General features: G+C 36.9%; 1 protein-coding gene across 4 annotated transcripts in view; it reads right to left on the minus strand.

Annotated features, from left to right (window-relative positions):
• Positions 1-10,085: 10,085 nt before the first annotated feature.
• Positions 10,086-20,463, minus strand: part of sgk1 (serum/glucocorticoid regulated kinase 1) — a 35,059-nt gene continuing 24,681 nt past the window's right edge. The window contains exons 1-10 of one of the 4 annotated variants that reach the window (XM_069158323.1): positions 19,139-19,798; positions 14,600-14,675; positions 14,331-14,406; positions 13,987-14,175; positions 13,769-13,900; positions 12,712-12,948; positions 12,479-12,574; positions 12,079-12,234; positions 11,883-11,972; positions 10,086-11,634 (exon numbers count right to left, since the gene is read on the minus strand). In XM_069158323.1, coding sequence (XP_069014424.1) covers positions 11,467-11,634; positions 11,883-11,972; positions 12,079-12,234; positions 12,479-12,574; positions 12,712-12,948; positions 13,769-13,900; positions 13,987-14,175; positions 14,331-14,406; positions 14,600-14,670 — 1,215 coding nt within the window. In that variant the 5' untranslated portion in view covers positions 14,671-14,675; positions 19,139-19,798 and the 3' untranslated portion in view covers positions 10,086-11,466. Of the gene's footprint in view, positions 11,635-11,882; positions 11,973-12,078; positions 12,235-12,478; positions 12,575-12,711; positions 12,949-13,768; positions 13,901-13,986; positions 14,176-14,330; positions 14,407-14,599; positions 14,676-14,778; positions 16,583-16,612; positions 18,488-19,138; positions 19,799-20,463 lie in introns of those variants that run through there. The other 3 variants (XM_069158322.1, XM_069158321.1, XM_069158320.1) reach the window with 3 other exon arrangements.

The raw sequence follows: 20,463 nt of genomic DNA on the forward strand, positions 1-20,463 counted from the left end.
ATAGTATGACTTTTTTATCATATTTTGGACGACATGCTATTGTATGACTTTTTTTCATATTTTGGACGACATGCTATTGTATGACTTTTTTTTCAAATTTTAGACGACATGCTATAGTATGACTTTTTTTCATATTTTGGATGACATGCTGTAGTATGACTTTTTTTTCAAATTTTAGACGACATGCTATAGCATGACTTTTTTTTCAAATTTTAGACGACATGCTATAGTATGACTTTTTTTCATATTTTGGATGACATGCTGTAGTATGACTTTTTTTCATATTTTGGATGACATGCTATAGTATGACTTTTTTTCATATTTTGGACGACATGTTATAGTATGACTTTTTTTTCATATTTTGGACGACATGCTATAGTATGACATTGTTGACCGTATTTCGGTCGACATGCTATAGTATGACTTTTTTTTTTTTATCATATTTTGGACGAAATGCAACAGCATGACTTTTTTTTTTCATATTTTGGACGACATGCTATAGTATGACTTTTTTATCATATTTTGGACGACATGCTATTGTATGACTTTTTTTTCAAATTTTGGTCGACATGTTATAGCATGACTTTTTTATCATATTTTGGACGACATGCTATAGTATGACTTTTTTTCATATTTTGGACGACATGCTATAGTATGACTTTTTTTCATATTTTAGACAACATGCTATAGTATGACTTTTTTTCATATTTTGGAAGACATGCTATAGTATGACTTTTTTTTCAAATTTTAGACGACATGCTATAGTATGACTTTTTTTTCAAATTTTAGACGACATGCTATAGTATGACTTTTTTTTCAAATTTTAGACGACATGCTATAGCATGACTTTTTTTTTCAAATTTTAGACGACATGCTATAGTATGACTTTTTTTTCAAATTTTGGTCGACATGCTATAGCATGACTTTTTTTTTCAAATTTTAGACGACATGCTATAGTATGACTTTTTTATCATATTTTGGACGACATGCTATTGTATGACTTTTTTTCAAATTTTGGTCGACATGCTATAGCATGACTTTTTTTTTCAAATTTTAGACGACATGCTATAGTATGACTTTTTTTCATATTTTGGAAGACATGCTATAGTATGACTTTTTTTCAAATTTTGGTCGACTTGCTATAGCATGACTTTTTTTTCAAATTTTAGACGACATGCTACAGTATGACTTTTTTATCATATTTTGGACGACATGCTATAGTATGACTTTTTTTCATATTTTGGACGACATGCTATAGTACGACTTTTTTTCAAATTTTGGTCGACATGCTATAGTATGACTTTTTTTTCAAATTTTGGTCGACATGCTATAGCATGACTTTTTTATCATATTTTGGACGACATGCTATTGTATGACTTTTTTCATATTTTGGATGACATGCTATCGTATGACTTTTTTATCATATTTTGGATGACATGCTATCGTATGACTTTTTTTTCAAATTTTAGACGACATGCTATAGTATGACTTTTTTTCAAATTTTGGTCGACATGCTATAGCATGACTTTTTTTTCAAATTTTAGACGACATGCTATAGTATGACTTTTTTTTCAAATTTTAGACGACATGCTATAGTATGACTTTTTTTCAAATTTTGGTCGACATGCTATAGTATGACTTTTTTCATATTTTGGAAGACATGCTATAGTATGACTTTTTTCATATTTTGGATGACATGCTATCGTATGACTTTTTTATCATATTTTGGACGACATGCTATAGTATGACTTTTTTATCATATTTTGGACGACATGCTATAGTATGACTTTTTTTAAAAATTTTGGTCGACATGCTGTAGCATGACTTTTTTTTTCAAATTTTAGACGACATGCTATAGTATGACTTTTTTTCATATTTTGGAAGACATGCTATAGTATGACTTTTTTATCATATTTTGGACGACATGCTATAGTATGACTTTTTTTCATATTTTGGACGACATGCTATTGTATGACTTTTTTTTTCAAATTTTGGTCGACATGCTATAGTATGACTTTTTTTCATATTTTGGAAGACATACTATAGTATGACTTTTTTATCATATTTTGGACGACATGCTATTGTATGACTTTTGTTTCATATTTTGGACGACATGCTATAGTATGACTTTTTTTCATATTTTGGAAGACATGCTATAGTATGACTTTTTTATCATATTTTGGACGACATGCTATTGTATGACTTTTGTTTCATATTTTGGACGACATGCTATAGTATGACTTTTTTTCATATTTTGGACGACATGCTATTGTATGACTTTTTTTTTCAAATTTTGGTCGACATGCTATAGCATGACTTTTTTTTCAAATTTTAGACGACATGCTATAGTATGACTTTTTTTCATATTTTGGATGACATGCTGTAGTATGACTTTTTTTTCAAATTTTAGACGACATGCTATAGCATGACTTTTTTTTCAAATTTTAGACGACATGCTATAGTATGACTTTTTTTCATATTTTGGAAGACATGCTATAGTATGACTTTTTTTTCAAATTTTAGACGACATGCTATAGCATGACTTTTTTTTCAAATTTTAGACGACATGCTATAGTATGACTTTTTTTCATATTTTGGAAGACATGCTATAGTATGACTTTTTTTCAAATTTTGGTCGACATGCTATAGCATGACTTTTTTTTCAAATTTTAGACGACATGCTATAGTATGACTTTTTTTCATATTTTGGATGACATGCTGTAGTATGACTTTTTTTTCAAATTTTAGACGACATGCTATAGCATGACTTTTTTTTCAAATTTTAGACGACATGCTATAGTAAGACTTTTTTTCATATTTTGGATGACATGCTGTAGTATGACTTTTTTTCATATTTTGGATGACATGCTATAGTATGACTTTTTTTCATATTTTGGACGACATGTTATAGTATGACTTTTTTTTCATATTTTGGACGACATACTATAGTATGACATTGTTGACCGTATTTCGGTCGACATGCTATAGTATGACTTTTTTTTTTTTATCATATTTTGGCCGAAATGCAACAGCATGACTTTTTTTTTTCATATTTTGGACGACATGCTATAGTATGACTTTTTTATCATATTTTGGACGACATGCTATTGTATGACTTTTTTTTCAAATTTTGGTCGACATGTTATAGCATGACTTTTTTTCATATTTTGGAAGACATGCTATAGTATGACTTTTTTTCATATTTTGGACGACATGCTATAGTATGACTTTTGTTTCATATTTTGGACGACATGCTATAGTATGACTTTTTTTCATATTTTAGACAACATGCTATAGTATGACTTTTTTTCATATTTTGGAAGACATGCTATAGTATGACTTTTTTTTCAAATTTTAGACGACATGCTATAGCATGACTTTTTTTTCAAATTTTAGACGACATGCTATAGTATGACTTTTTTTTCAAATTTTGGTCGACATGCTATAGCATGACTTTTTTTTTCAAATTTTAGACGACATGCTATAGTATGACTTTTTTTCATATTTTGGAAGACATGCTATAGTATGACTTTTTTTCAAATTTTGGTCGACATGCTATAGCATGACTTTTTTTTCAAATTTTAGACGACATGCTATAGTAAGACTTTTTTTTCAAATTTTAGACGACATGCTATAGTATGACTTTTTTTTCAAATTTTAGACGACATGCTATCGTATGAATTTTTTATCATATTTTGGATGACATGCTATCGTATGAATTTTTTTCAAATTTTGGTCGACATGCTATAGTATGACTTTTTTTTCAAATTTTGGTCGACATGCTATTGTATGACTTTTTTTTCAAATTTTGGTCGACATGCTATAGTATGACTTTTTTATCATATTTTGGACGACATGCTATAGTATGACTTTTTTTTCAAATTTTGGTCGACATGCTGTAGCATGACTTTTTTTTTCAAATTTTAGACGACATGCTATAGTATGACTTTTTTTCATATTTTGGAAGACATGCTATAGTATGACTTTTTTATCATATTTTGGACGACATGCTATAGTATGACTTTTTTTCATATTTTGGACGACATGCTATTGTATGACTTTTTTTTTCAAATTTTGGTCGACATGCTATAGTATGACTTTTTTTCATATTTTGGAAGACATGCTATAGTATGACTTTTTTATCATATTTTGGACGACATGCTATTGTATGACTTTTGTTTCATATTTTGGACGACATGCTATAGTATGACTTTTTTTCATATTTTGGAAGACATGCTATAGTATGACTTTTTTATCATATTTTGGACGACATGCTATTGTATGACTTTTGTTTCATATTTTGGACGACATGCTATAGTATGACTTTTTTTCATATTTTGGACGACATGCTATTGTATGACTTTTTTTTCAAATTTTAGACGACATGCTATAGTATGACTTTTTTTCATATTTTGGATGACATGCTGTAGTATGACTTTTTTTTCAAATTTTAGACGACATGCTATAGCATGACTTTTTTTTCAAATTTTAGACGACATGCTATAGTATGACTTTTTTTCATATTTTGGATGACATGCTGTAGTATGACTTTTTTTCATATTTTGGATGACATGCTATAGTATGACTTTTTTTCATATTTTGGACGACATGTTATAGTATGACTTTTTTTTCATATTTTGGACGACATGCTATAGTATGACATTGTTGACCGTATTTCGGTCGACATGCTATAGTATGACTTTTTTTTTTTATCATATTTTGGACGAAATGCAACAGCATGACTTTTTTTTTCATATTTTGGACGACATGCTATAGTATGACTTTTTTATCATATTTTGGACGACATGCTATTGTATGACTTTTTTTTCAAATTTTGGTCGACATGTTATAGCATGACTTTTTTATCATATTTTGGACGACATGCTATAGTATGACTTTTTTTCATATTTTGGACGACATGCTATAGTATGACTTTTTTTCATATTTTAGACAACATGCTATAGTATGACTTTTTTTCATAATTTGGAAGACATGCTATAGTATGACTTTTTTTTCAAATTTTAGACGACATGCTATAGTATGACTTTTTTTTCAAATTTTGGTCGACATGCTATAGCATGACTTTTTTTTTCAAATTTTAGACGACATGCTATAGTATGACTTTTTTATCATATTTTGGACGACATGCTATTGTATGACTTTTTTTCAAATTTTGGTCGACATGTTATAGCATGACTTTTTTATCATATTTTGGACGACATGCTATAGTATGACTTTTTTTCATATTTTGGACGACATGCTATAGTATGACTTTTTTTCAAATTTTGGTCGACATGCTATAGTATGACTTTTTTTCAAATTTTGGTCGACATGCTATTGTATGACTTTTTTTCAAATTTTGGTCGACATGTTATAGCATGACTTTTTTATCATATTTTGGACGACATGCTATAGCATGACTTTTTTTTCATATTTTAGACAACATGCTATAGTATGACTTTTTTTTCAAATTTTGGTCGACATGCTATAGCATGACTTTTTTATCATATTTTGGACGACATGCTATTGTATGACTTTTTTCATATTTTGGATGACATGCTATCGTATGACTTTTTTATCATATTTTAGACGACATGCTATAGTATGACTTTTTTTCATATTTTGGAAGACATGCTATAGTATGACTTTTTTTCAAATTTTGGTCGACATGCTATAGTATGACTTTTTTCATATTTTGGAAGACATGCTATAGTATGACTTTTTTCATATTTTGGATGACATGCTATCGTATGACTTTTTTATCATATTTTGGACGACATGCTATAGTATGACTTTTTTATCATATTTTGGACGACATGCTATAGTATGACTTTATTTTCAAATTTTGGTCGACATGCTGTAGCATGACTTTTTTTTTCAAATTTTAGACGACATGCTATAGTATGACTTTTTTTTCAAATTTTGGTCGACATGCTGTAGCATGACTTTTTTTTTCAAATTTTAGACGACATGCTATAGTATGACTTTTTTTCACATTTTGGAAGACATGCTATAGTATGACTTTTTTATCATATTTTGGACAACATGCTATAGTATGACTTTTTTTCATATTTTGGACGACATGCTATAGTATGACTTTTTTTTTCAAATTTTGGTCGACATGCTATAGTATGACTTTTTTTCATATTTTGGAAGACATGCTATAGTATGACTTTTTTATCATATTTTGGACGACATGCTATTGTATGACTTTTGTTTCATATTTTGGACGACATGCTATAGTATGACTTTTTTTCATATTTTGGAAGACATGCTATAGTATGACTTTTTTATCATATTTTGGACGACATGCTTTTGTATGATTTTTTTTCATATTTTGGACGACATGCTATTGTATGACTTTTTTTTTCAAATTTTGGTCGACATGCTATAGCATGACTTTTTTTTCAAATTTTAGACGACATGCTATAGTATGACTTTTTTTCATATTTTGGAAGACATGCTATAGTATGACTTTTTTTATCATATTTTGGTCGACATGCTATAGTATGACTTTTTTTCATATTTTGGAAGACATGCTATAGTATGACTTTTTTTTTCAAATTTTGGTCGACATGCTATAGTATGACTTTTTTTCATATTTTGGAAGACATGCTATAGTATGACTTTTTTTCATATTTTGGAAGACATGATATAGTATGACTTTTGTTTCATATTTTGGACGACATGCTATAGTATGACTTTTTTTCATATTTTGGACGACATGCTATAGTATGACTTTTTTTCATATTTTGGAAGACATGCTATAGTATGACTTTTTTTCATATTTTGGAAGACATGCTATAGTATGACTTTTTTTATCATATTTTGGACGACATGCTATAGTATGACTTTTTTTCATATTTTGGACGACATGCTATAGTATGACTTTTTTTCATATTTTGGACGACATGCTATTGTATGACTTTTTTTTCAAATTTTTGACGACATGCTATAGTATGACTTTTTTTCATATTTTGGACGACATGCTATTGTATGACTTTTGTTTCATATTTTGGACGACATGCTATAGTATGACTTTTTTATCATATTTTGGACGACATGCTATTGTATGACTTTTGTTTCATATTTTGGACGACATGCTATAGTATGACTTTTTTTCATATTTTGGACGACATGCTATAGTATGACTTTTATGTCATATTTTAGACGACGTTACTTTTTTCATATTTTGGACGACATGACTTTTTTTTCATATTTTGGACGACATGCTATAGTATGACTTTTTTGTCATATTTTAGACGACATGCTATAGTATGACTTTTTTTCATATTTTGGACGACATGCTATAGTATGACTTTTTTTCATATTTTGGACGACATGCTATAGTATGACTTTTTTTCATATTTTGGAATACATGCTATAGTATGACTTTTTTTCATATTTTGGAAGACATGCTATAGTATGACTTTTTTATCATATTTTGGACGACATGCTATTGTATGACTTTTTTTTTCAAATTTTGGTCGACATGCTATAGCATGACTTTTTTTTCAAATTTTAGACGACATGCTATAGTATGACTTTTTTTCATATTTTGGACGACATGCTATAGTATGACTTTTTTTCATATTTTGGACGACATGCTATTGTATGACTTTTTTTTCAAATTTTTGACGACATGCTATAGTATGACTTTTTTTCATATTTTGGAAGACATGCTATAGTATGACTTTTTTATCATATTTTGGACGACAAGCTATTGTATGACTTTTGTTTCATATTTTGGACGACATGCTATAGTATGACTTTTTTTCATATTTTGGACGACATGCTATAGTATGACTTTTATGTCATATTTTAGACGACGTTACTTTTTTCATATTTTGGACGACATGACTTTTTTTTCATATTTTGGACGACATGCTATAGTATGACTTTTTTGTCATATTTTAGACGACATGCTATAGTATGACTTTTTTTCATATTTTGGACGACATGCTATAGTATGACTTTTTTTTCATATTTCGGACGACATGCTATAGTATGACTTTTTTTCATATTTTGGACGACATGCTATAGTATGACTTTTATGTCATATTTTAGACGACATTACTTTTTTCATATTTTGGACGACATGACTTTTTTGTCATATTTTAGACGACATGCTATAGTATGACTTTTTTTTTCATATTTTGGACGACATGCTATAGTATGACTTTTTTTCATATTTTGGACGACATGCTATAGTATGACTTTTATGTCATATTTTAGACGACATTACTTTTTTCATATTTTGGACGACATGACTTTTTTTTCAGATTTTGGACGACATGCTATAGTATGACTTTTTTAAGATATTTTGGACGACATGCTATAGCATGACTTTTTTTTCAAATTTTAGACAACATGCTATAGTATGACTTTTTTTTCATATTTCGGACGACATTACTTTTTTATATTTTGGACGACATGACTTTTTTTTCATATTTTGGACGACATGCTATAGTATGACTTTTTTAAGATATTTTGGACGACATGCTATAGTATGACTTTTTTTTTCATTTTTGGACGACATGCTATAGTATGACTTTTTTTCATATTTTGGACGACATGCTATAGTATGACTTTTATGTCATATTTTAGACGACATTACTTTTTTCATATTTTGGACGACATGACTTTTTTTTCAGATTTTGGACGACATGCTATAGTATGACTTTTTTTTCATATTTTAGACGACATGCTATAGTATGACTTTTTTTTTTTATTATATTTCGGACGACATTCTATAACATTCACAATTCATCCCAACAGCTGAAACTTGGAGGCCTCAGTGCTTTACATTCTCAAAACTGTTGTAAAGATGTTCAATGTGTCGTAAAGATGTTCAGTAACTATCAGAAAAATATACATTTCGTTCTCTGTCAATCTTTAATATGACTTCATTTGACAAAACATTAGAAAGCCATGCTGCAATTGTGTATCATCTTTGTTTTCTAGACCTCAGCAACCACGTGGACAACTGGAGTTCCAGACTTGCCACCAGCAGATGGCAGTGCATGACCATGACTGTTTAACATATGAGAAAATATCGCAGCACACTGTCAGTCCAAAACACTTTTATAGCCAGAGACAGCAAAAACAATCACACTGTCCACTATTAGTATGCACAGTACATAATCCAATAAAGTAAGGAGGGGTGGTGAAAAGTAGTGGTTTCAATGTATTTGTGTAGATCCGCATATCAGAAAAGTATTGCACCTGCAAAAGAAGTTTCGAAATCTACTTTGATTAAAAACACAGATTTTCTGAAATTACATAATAACAATTCCATTGATTAAAATCATACAAATATTTACCTTCACTGTTTTTTTATGTAACCCTTTTGGACCAACACTGTCAAGCTGTTGGCAAGACAACAGCTCAGAATTTGTCTGGGTCCTTTCTTTTGGTGTAAATCTCTGTAGGCGAATTATTTTCTCACTTTCTCCTCCTCCGTGAAGTTAGAGGTCAGGGGCCACCTCCACAATAATCCCCTGGACCTGGTAGACATTCAGTGTCCTCCTCAGAGACACTCAAGCAGACATTATTAACTACTGACACAACCTTGAACTCTAGCAGAAGGACGTTTAAGCTCGTCAACACTCCAATCTGGTGCAAAGACAGGGTATTATTTGAATTGTTTCTATTATTTAAACTTCATGTGACAATAGAAAAAAAATATTCTTTTAATGAAGTTTAAAGTAAAGTGACATGGGTGCTTTAATATCTTTTGACCTGGACCGGCCTTATCAGTCGATAATTTGACGGTACACACACACACACACACACACACACACACACACACACACACACACACACACTTTGACGTCACATTCACTGTTGTATAAGTCTCCTGACGCATGAAAGAGTATAAAGTCCCTTTTCACTGCACAACATTAGTCAGTAGCAAGTAAATGTTTTTATTTGGTCGTCATTCTTCACATTTTTTAGTTCACTCTTTAACCAGATTTATTATCTACTGATGCTGCTAGATGATGAGATCAAGTAAAAAGTATCTTCATATTTCAAACTCAAGGTAAATCAGTCAAATTTAGCAATAATCAAAACATTGTTTAAGGTGTAATAAAGTTAATCTTTTATTGCAAACCAAACATGGTCACATAAATCTTCAAACAATTTTACAATTTACAGTACATTTAACATGAATTGTTACATATACATATTTAAGCATACCTTTAGTCATTTTTTGTTCAATATACATTAAAACTAGTACACGTAACTCCAAATATACAAACAAACTTAAATACCATCAAACTGCATTACAGCAATATTAAAATGGAATGTTCAGTTTCAATGCTGTTGGCCTGTCTGCAGGCCGCCATTACATTACTGTGAGGCGAATGGAAGACTCAATGAGGGGGACGCAGTTGGCAAGCAGAACTACGGGATCACTTCTCAACACATCCCTTTCTTTCTCACCTAGCAGCAGTGCACTCTCTCTCTCCATCTGTCTATCAGCATTATCGTTTTATGTGCAAATTAAGATGTGAAAACATCACTTGAGTTCCTACGTCTCACATGTTAAAGACGGAACAAGTGTGCTAATTTAGTGCTACATTGTTTCTCCCTGGTGACTTTAAAATAATAATTTAAAAAAATAATTAAAAAAAACAACCTCCTACCACCTGCAATCAATTGCGGAGTGGATGATGAGACATTAATGTCAACACGGACAAACCGAATGATGTGAGTTCTGATGGAGAGAAAGAAAATAAAGGCACCTTTGAGAGAAAGAAAATGCCTCCCCCCTCCCCCTTCTCCTCCTACCCGCCTCTGTAACATTCAGCTTCAAATAACTCCCCTTTCAAACCCACAGAAAGGAAATGAGAAGAAACTAAAGCACCAAAATGAATGTCATCTCCGAGATACTCATTCAGACTCAACAGATACTGTAGGTCCTCATGGGTGGCAGAGGGAATCTCAAGAGGGAAGATGTTTCGCTACATAGATGAAATTGGAAAATCCTTTTTAACGGCTGGTACGGTACAGTCCAGCCTTTGTCTTTTGAGGAAAGGTGGAAGTTTGTGTGTGTGCTTGTCAGTTGTGGCTTCAGGATTGAGGGGAGCTTTTAAGCTGCCTGAGCGATGTGCAAAAGACCTTCACTATCAGGTATGGGATAGGCTGAATGGGGATGTAGGTTGTGGAAAGTAAATCAGGGTAAGATGGAGAATTACAACCCCCAACAAGTCATTACATGATGGCAGATGTCGTCTTGTAGCAAGGTTTTTAAATGCATTCAAGAGTTGAGGAGAATATGGCAAGTACACATGTTTTAATTCTTTGTAGATGCAGAGTTGTTGCAGGGTTTGGTTTGGAAACTTCCATCATTCTGACGGGAAAACGTTGGGTTGGGGTCAAGATGCAAGTACGTGGACATGGCACGCTTTCATGTCCGATAAGTCTAAACTGGTGTCCGTAATGAGTGCCTGTGTTTAAGTCCTATAGGTAGGAGTCCATAGACGGGGCGTAAGAAAAGCCCACAAAGGCCTCGGCTGCCTCTTTGATGCTGGCGGTGACGAGCGCGCTGTCTGGGGAACAGCCGATGGAGCTGGGTACCGGCTCATCTGTGAACTCTGGATCAAAGTGCCGCAGGTCGTTTGGTCCCGTCTGCAGGAGGGAGGCAAGGAGAGGGGGAGACGAGAGGGGATTAGTCATGCTTTAAAATACCTTGCCATAATTGGAAATGTTTTAATTCAGAGGGAGGATGTTCCACACTCTTGATCTAGTTATGTAAATGCAAACACCAAGGACATAGACAAGAGAGTACGTATGTGGATTTTGGCTGGTGTTATGTCAAACTAAATCCTAAACCTGCCATTCAGAGCACTAAATAGGATATTACAAAGTAAATTTACCACATTGGGGTTAAAGGGAGGGTTGATCTTCTTAGCATTGAGGTCGTCCCAGTTGATGGGGGAGAAAAATATGTGGTTCTTAATTTCAATCTGCAAAAGGCACAAAAGACAGATAATTAAAAGATATCCTTTAACATGCATAATGTACAAATAAGCACACAGATACGGACATGCAATTGCCTAAATAGACACTTACAAAGTCCTCTGTGCAGCCCAGTCTCTTGGTGCGGTCTTTCTGCAGCAGGCCCTCCAGCAGGTGTCTGGCTGCGTTGGATATGTTGGGTTTCAGCTGCAGCGGCTTGTTCAGGATGTTGTCGTACATCTCGGCTGTGTTACGGCTGTAGAACGGAGGCTGGTGGGGGACCAAAAAGAACTGATCAGCATCTTGGCAACAACATGAATAAAAGTATAAACATGGCAAAAAGTGATCATGTAATTTGTACACATGCACCGATTCCGGTACAAACATGAGGACACAGATGAGAGTCTCAGTGTACTCCATCACTCAGCGGTAAAGTATGAAATCGTAATATTTAAGGAGGGTAAGGTCTAACTTCACCGTAACTTTATGTAATGTGACTATGGATGTTACATACCAGGCCATACAGCATCTCATAGAGAACAGCTCCTAAACACCACCAGTCTACCGTCCTGTCATACGGCTGCTTGTGCAACACTTCAGGAGCCAAATACTGCAGAGGGGTAGAAAACCAGGAGAGGTGGCAAGTTAACATAGATGAATATAACAGAGAGCAGGAACAACAACAACAACAACAACAACAAAACATAAACAAGTCTGGCCTGAATCACCGGATAATTTCCTCCTTACCTCTGGCGTACCGCAGAAGGTGGATGTGGTCCCGTTAGGTTCAATGTTCTCCTTGCAGAGTCCAAAATCTGTGAGAATGATGTGTCCCTGCGAGTCCAGCAGGATGTTCTCTGGCTTCAGGTCTCTGTAGACGATGTTGAGTGAGTGAAGGTATCCCAGCGCGCTGGCAATCTCTGCGGCATAGAACCGTGCTCGGGGCTCAAGGAAGCAGCGCTCTCTCTGCAGGTGGTAGAACAACTGGAAGAAAGAGGGGGGAAAAAATAGGGAAAATGTTATTGAATTAAGTGCAGCAGGCAGTATTGTCGGTAGCAACAACAAATAACTAGAGTGTCAGTTGTCTGCCATGAAATTAGACATGAGCAGTGGTAGGGAATTAGTAGGAGAAACAGCAGCAATAAAATGGTAGATACAGAGACAGAGAGGAAACCGGATGGGAGGAAATAAAGAGGCAGGAAGGCGACAGCTTAAAAAGTCTGACAAGGGAAGACAGATGAAACGAGGGCCAAAGGTGGAGCGAGAGACCAGCAGGATGGAGGGAGGAAAGAGAGGGAGAGAGGGGGAGAAAAGAGAAAGGAGAAAGAGACTAAATGCGTCCTGCTTCCGGATGAGGCCCATATTTAATCAGCACTGTCTTTGCCCGTCCAACAATCACAGGAAATTAGCTCGATTAGACACACACTGAGGCTGAATGGCGCTGCTAATTTTGGCCGAGAGTTTCTGCCGCTGTCCCAACCCACCCCATGATTTCCTGAGAGGTGTTTCCTTTCGTGAAAAAAAAGAAAAGACAGAGAGCGACAGCTTCTATTCTGCTTCTCATGACAGGATATCCCCTCTGTCTGCCGCTGTCTCATCTTTGTTTCTGGCACAAAATTAGTCCCCTAAAAAACTCTCACTTTGTACAGGGTGAGTTCACTGTCACCCTTCCTCCTCCAACTTTAAGATTTCCGCCATCCCTATTAATTCATCTTCATCTTTAAATAGCTCAGCATCTCCTTTCTTCTTCTTCTCTATCATCTCTCCTCTTTCCTATCCTCTTTATTTTATGGCAGCAGCTCACCTCTCCTCCATTGATGTAGTCCAAGATGAAGTAGAGTTTGTCCGCGGTTTGGAAAGAGTAGTGCAGGCCCACCAAGAATGGGTGCTTGACATTCTTTAGCAGCACATTCCTCTCTGACATGATGTGTTTCTCCTGAGGAAAACAAACAAGCAGGGGTTAAAGAGATTTGATATGTCGTGTGAGTTTTAAGTCGAAGGCATGTCCGCACGTGCACATACCTCCTTCTTTTTGAGAATGGCTTTTTTCTGTAAGACTTTGACTGCGTAAAACTGGTCATCGGTGCGATGGCGTGCGAGCAGGACCTTCCCGAAGCTGCCCTTGCCGATCACCTTGAGGAAGTGAAAATCGCTGGGTTTGGCTGAGGGGTTGGACGATGGGCCGAGGTTGATCTGTTGGGATGGACTGGGCTGCAGGAAGATGGACGAAAGTTAGAGCCGTAACATGAACCACAAAATGTACGGTAAACACATAAACAGAGGATATATCTGTGCATCCCTGCGTATGCCGAAGAGTAAACTAAGGAAGAAGCACACAATTGCCTGCTTAATGCAAATATACTCACAGGAGGAGAAGGGTTCGTGTTCATGAGCTCAGCATCCTGAGGAGGACTCAAGTTGAGGATAGACTGAACCTCAGGACTGAAAAAACAAGAGTTCAGAGTTAGTTCATCTAATAACAAAGGATCAAAGTGTCCTCAGCTGATCTGGGAGTCATATTAAGTCACAAAGTTTCTCCAGAGGACAGACAACTGGCATTTCTTTCTGGTTGTGTTTCCCAATGTTTTGTCCTCCAGGGAATGCAGAACAATAACATGAGTCAGATGGTACTCACTGCTTGCAGGCGTAGGAGTTTGCGGCAAGCCTCTGAATGAAGTCGTTCAGACCCATCCTCCTTTGTTTCATAAAAGCTGCAAAGAAAAAGAAAAAAACAGAAAAAAGGAATGTTTAGACAATTAAAAGAAAACAGATGAAAAGAAGAATGTCTTAGAATATATCCAGTCATCATCCTACCAGTGACTAATGCCACCAGCCCTCTACATTTGGAGTAAGTCAGGACAGGCTTTTCTGTTTCTGTTTTGATCGTCATGATGAGTTAAACAGCAGCTCTTCACTGGTCAGCTGCCCAAAGCCAAAATATAACTATTTAGCTTTTGGCTCTTGTTTTATAAGAGGCCAGGAGGGAGGAGCAGAACCATACATCCACCCCCCTCCGGTGGGCGTTATCCACTCAGCAAGGTTTTGGTAAATGGGCCACGGAGGAGGTGATCGATCCCGTTCTCGACCAATCAGCGCCCGTTGCGCTCCAAACGCGTCACCGCAGCGCCTCAAGGGCGCTTGCGTCAAAAACATAGGAAAAAGTGGGGAAAAAAAGTTTTTTACCACCGCTCAGTGAAAGGCCAGCTTGTACTGTTTGCACATATGTTTGTGCAATACCAAGGCAACTACATCACTCCATGTGTCACCGCGTCTGACACTTTCATTATCAAAGCAAAGCTGCAACAAATCCTATAGACAAATGAAACCCAGATGTTTCCTCTAAGTAACATATGGTGTCACTTATTGTTCCAGGAGGACAGATTAGTCGTTATTGTAAATGAGTGCATATGAAGTGTCGAGATGTTTCGAAAGATTCGTAATTATTCTCCAAACACCTGATTATTTTTGTCACATTGTATCCATGCTCCGGGTTTAACCCCACCGAGTGTGCAACTAGGTCCTGTACAAATAATTTGATAGCCTTACTGGGCCTATCAGATGTACTGTTTGGCTGCTTCTCAGTTTAAACGGCCGGGAGTGACGCAGGCTCCCTCGGTACACACAAAAGACGAGAGGGAAGAGCCTGAGCCGAGGGAGGCCAGATGCCAAGAAAAAGCCGCTGGTAGTGGAAAAGTACAGAGTGAGAAACTCCTGAATACATCTAATTCAAACGAAAACAAAGAGATCCCATCCACAATCTGTTCGGAGCTACCGGTAAACCTCTCGCAAGCTGCCAAAACATTTCGATGTGATGATCAAAAATGAAATTTTGTGGAAAATGTGCCACTATGCGCTGCGTTCTGTGCGCTGGCAGACGGGTCGGTTAGGCACGGTTATGTAAGGCACCTGGTTCAAGTTTTATCTACACCCCTCAGTGGAATGAGAGAAGTTATGTAAGACGATATCACCTGTAAAGGCCAAATTCATTAGAACGGGACATCGATCACCGTGCGTAAAAAGGAAAGAAAAAGACACTGTAAAAGTCCCAAATGAAGTAATTGGTGCTGCACAGTTCTCGAAACTTTGGAAAAAACAAAGTGGGAAGAATAAGAACGCAGTTGTACAGCACAATATTGTGTTATGCTGCATAATAAAAACTTTTTTTTTTTTTTTTTTTACAGAAAAACACGCAAATGTGGCTGCCATATCTTAATTGTTTTGTTTACATGCAAAGCGACCGTTTCCACACAAAACAAACCTTTCAGGTCGGAAGGACTTCTCATTTTGGCTGCCTTCGGGGTCCAACAAGTTGCAAAGAAGAGTTACCAAGGTTGCTCCGGCACTTTTAACAGACCTCTTATCAGCGAGGTATTTCAATAGATAAAAGCATCATAAATCCAGGTCACGGGATTATGGGGTGAATGGGGCAAACCCCCAAGTATGTCTGCCAGCGCTTTCCTCACCAAATGCCGCAGCCACAGAAAGTGGGTTAAGCGTTTTTACACACTAAGAAACTATTGAAAAATAATACTTTAGCTCGGGAACCGTAGAAACATCAGCCATGTTACTATAAGAATATGACAGGAGATTTTTCTCAATGGATTAAAACCTTCGCCGGTGTTCTCTAAAGAATATGCAGTGTACTTACACGTCAAAGTGGTCGTTTTGTCTTTCATAAGGATGCTTTAATTCCCGACTCAGAGAAGAAGACAGACTTTAGGCTCCTCGGTAGGCACTTAATCGAACTACACAGTATTCTTCTTCTTGCAGAGCTTCATCCAGTCATTTTTTTCTTTCCCTTTTTATCTCAGGGCGGAGACGTCCCGCCTCTATTTCCTTCCACACCGTTTTGTTTCATGCATGGTTGCATGACTTCTCCCAAGGGCGGGGGGAAATGCTGCCTTCAAATGCTCTTCGTGAGCTCAACATTCAAGTTCAGCATTAGACCAAACTTTTATTGAACAACAAAATTATCGAAATAATGCATATGTTTATTTATTTCTGCGGATGTCCCCTGCAACATCATGGAGTTAAAGGCATACCAATTGTTCATGTTTTTAACCCAAATATGTCCGTGGGTTAACTTGAAATAGAGTCAATCTATGATGCTATTTGTTTACACACATAATAGTCACGATAATCACGGTTCTGCATTATTATACATTTGTATTTCCCTTAAAATGTCACTTTTTATTGCTATATTTCAACATCACACCAGAGCAAATACTGGCATACTGTATAAGTGCAAAAACCTTTGATAAAACTTTGCCTTTTCCAAACAGTTTCATCTTCATTATATGCAGCTTTTTCCCAGCTGAGGTCAGTCACACACTTGGCTCAGAATTAAAAAGTGATTTTAGTAAATTCACAACATTCACATACATTCAAAGAGGGCAGCTGCCAAGAAGTTGAGGCCCCACGAATAAACTTTTTCTTGGTGAATTGCTCCCTCACTATTTTGAGCACTTGGGTGTTTTATTTCTCAGAACAATGTTTTTTTGTTTTTAGAAGTGTGTGAGAGAGAGGAGAAGAAGTAATATAAATGAAAGGAAGCAGAGATGTGAAGACACAAACGGCAAGTCAGTGATTATAAATGGGTAAAATTTACTGCAGTAATTTATGAAATATAGATGAACCGGAGGATCATAGAGGACAGCGTAGTTGGTCATATTGAACAGGTTAACACTTGTCACTCACTAATCCATGTGACAACCTCAACATAGCAAGTATAAATGTAAACTGGGACTTTTCAAAGAGTGTCCTTATAACGATAGTTTCAGTTGTGTTGGTTTTATATCGTTTTTATTGCTCATCTTTCGCTTTGGAGGAATTGGACCAATGTCATTTTTTTTTACAGATTAATAAATCGAACCTTAAAGCCTTTGAGTATCATTTCCTCAAAACAACATCTTCTGATTGCAATGGAGTTATTTAACCTTAATTTATTTTGAGAGTACGATGCTCTTATTTTTGGGGATCATGCACACGTCTGCACACATTCACACCTGGAAGTTTCCCCGTTACCCAGCACAACCATAATCTGTTGGCAAATGAGCCATGGCAGCAGTATTTCTGAGAGCCTTGCTCATGGGCACCTCTGTGAAAAGGGGGCAAGTATTGCACTGTCACTTTCCCAAACCATATTTATTTCTGATAGTCCTGGATTTGAATCTGCGACCTTCTGGTCATGATGTGAACTTGGTGCAAGGGTGTGAAACTGAACGCTTTTGTTTTTCAACTACACAGACTGCAATTGTTATTAGACTTTAGAAAAGCAGTGCCAAAAAGACGCGCAGCGATTAAGGCTCATCCACAAATTATACAGAGTCAGGAAAACTAGCATGCATGTGTGACTCTGCAGTTTTCAAATAGCCTCAACTTTTTTTTTTTTTACTGCTGTCTCTGTTTCTCCCTTAACTCAGGTCAAATCTATTATTAATCCGTCCACCGCAAGCCACCTGATGCACACGCGCGCGCACACACACACACACACACACACGCACGCACGCACGCACGCACGCACGCACGCACGCACGCACACACACACACACACACACACACACACACGCGCGCGCACCGAGCCGGAGGGCAAAACAAACCTGCAGGGAGTCTGAGAGCACACACGCACATGCACGCACACATACACGCACATGCACGCACACATACACGCAAGCTGGAGGGAAAAAACAAACCTGCAGAGAGACTTGCAGAACATGCGCACACTTTCTAAAACAGAGAGAGAGAGAGAGAGAGAGAGAGACAGAGAGAGACCGGGCACATCAGGTGCTTAGGAATTCTCCCAAGGTGTCCAACATGCCACCTTCCTCACTGCACCACCAGGAAGTGCGTGCAGTTTGTTAGAGAAGGATTTCTCTCCTTGAGACGGCATAGGTTGCAGTTCTATAAGTGCCTTCCTTCAACAGGCATTTAATCTACAATATCTCATCTCTGGCAGTACAGTGACAGTCCACGTGGGATACAAACTGACATGCTTCCTAAAAACAGAGCAGTTCGACCACGGGGAAAGCATGTAGAAGTGAAGTACAGGTGACCTTGAAAAACTGCAGTTTCCACCTAAGTGACTTGCATTTTGCCCTCGGAAGAAGAGCTAAAACTGTAGTCGCCTCTGCATTGCAGGAGAAGATAAAACCGATGATGAAGAAGATTACATTACCTCCGCTTGGGTGTAAGCACTGCTCTTGAGCCTACATCTGCTGGTCATAGCCAAGAGTTGAATGAAATGAGAGAGAGGTGTTGAGAGAAGATCCAAAGAGAGGGAGGAACTGAGAGAGGGGAGCGACTCGAACAAAAGGTCCCTCTCAGTGTTTTTCCTGTCTGGCAGGACTGTCTTTCGCCTCTGGATTTACAGGCTGCTCGAGGCTCAGGCTGCGAACAACAGGAGGCTCCACAACACTCCAGCTTTGTGTTTGTTAACTTTCTATATGTGCGTGCGAGACACTACTTTGTTACATAACCCACAAGTGGCACTATCATCAATGCCAAAAACAGCGCTGACACACCCTCGCTCTCTGTAGGTCCTATCGTGACAGGACAGGAAAAAGGATTGACTGGGTGCAGGATATGAAGAGTTGTAGCAAACACATAAAAACACTGACATGCTCCCTCATCCCGCCCACACATACACAGAGACCAACGTATGCCCATCTTCACGCTGTCTCCCGGCAGATGACCTCCATCCATTAAATCTGCTCATCTCTTTCAGCCTCCAATCCCTCCGTGTGGCAGTGTCCGCTCTTTGTTGCAAGTATGGTGAGGGTGTTTGTTGCTACGGTTTGATCTGGCGATGAATGTGAATGAGCCTCAGTGGTGAGGAACCAAATGACACTGTTATGTAAAGGCCTCGGCTATTCACAGAGGACAGCTAGGCTTTTATTTTGTCACTGGATGTGGTGGATTGTCAGTGTGTGTGTGTGTGTGTGTGTGTGTGTGTGTCCTGCCTGACTAGCTTGGCTTGTGAAAAGTAGCCAACTTATCACTTCATGTGACCATTGTGGTGGGAGTTTGTTGCTCCCTGGTTAGATTTTTTTGTGTGGGAAGCTGTCGTATTGAGGCGTCTGCTGGCCCAGTCAATCCTTTTTCCTGTCCTGTCACGATACGACCTACAGAGAGCGAGGGTGAGTCAAGGTGTATGTTAGGTAACAATTTATTTTGTAGATTCTAGAGTTTCATAATAACTTCCTAGAAATGAGCTGGCACGTGATTCATTTCAATGGAACGTTTCTTGAAAGGGCTGTAATTTGGTATGGATCGTCGGGAAAGTTAAGACAGTAAACTGCTCGCATTAAACAGCATTTCAAGAAGAAGTGTTTGAATTAGGCAAACGTTAAGTACTGAATTGCAACGGCGAATTTGCTGTAAATTATTGGTGACAACCAGCATGTTCAGGCATTCTTTTCAAAACTGTTGAATGTCCCTGGTTTTGGAGCGTCTTTCTGGAGACAGGAAGTAAAAAGTATATGCACATATGTTTCTGTTGTA

The sequence above is a fragment of the Embiotoca jacksoni genome, unplaced genomic scaffold (genome assembly GCF_022577435.1).
Source record: "Embiotoca jacksoni isolate LCO1_2020_lvr unplaced genomic scaffold, fEmbJac1.0.p SCAF_23, whole genome shotgun sequence".
NCBI lineage: Eukaryota > Metazoa > Chordata > Actinopteri > Embiotocidae > Embiotoca > Embiotoca jacksoni.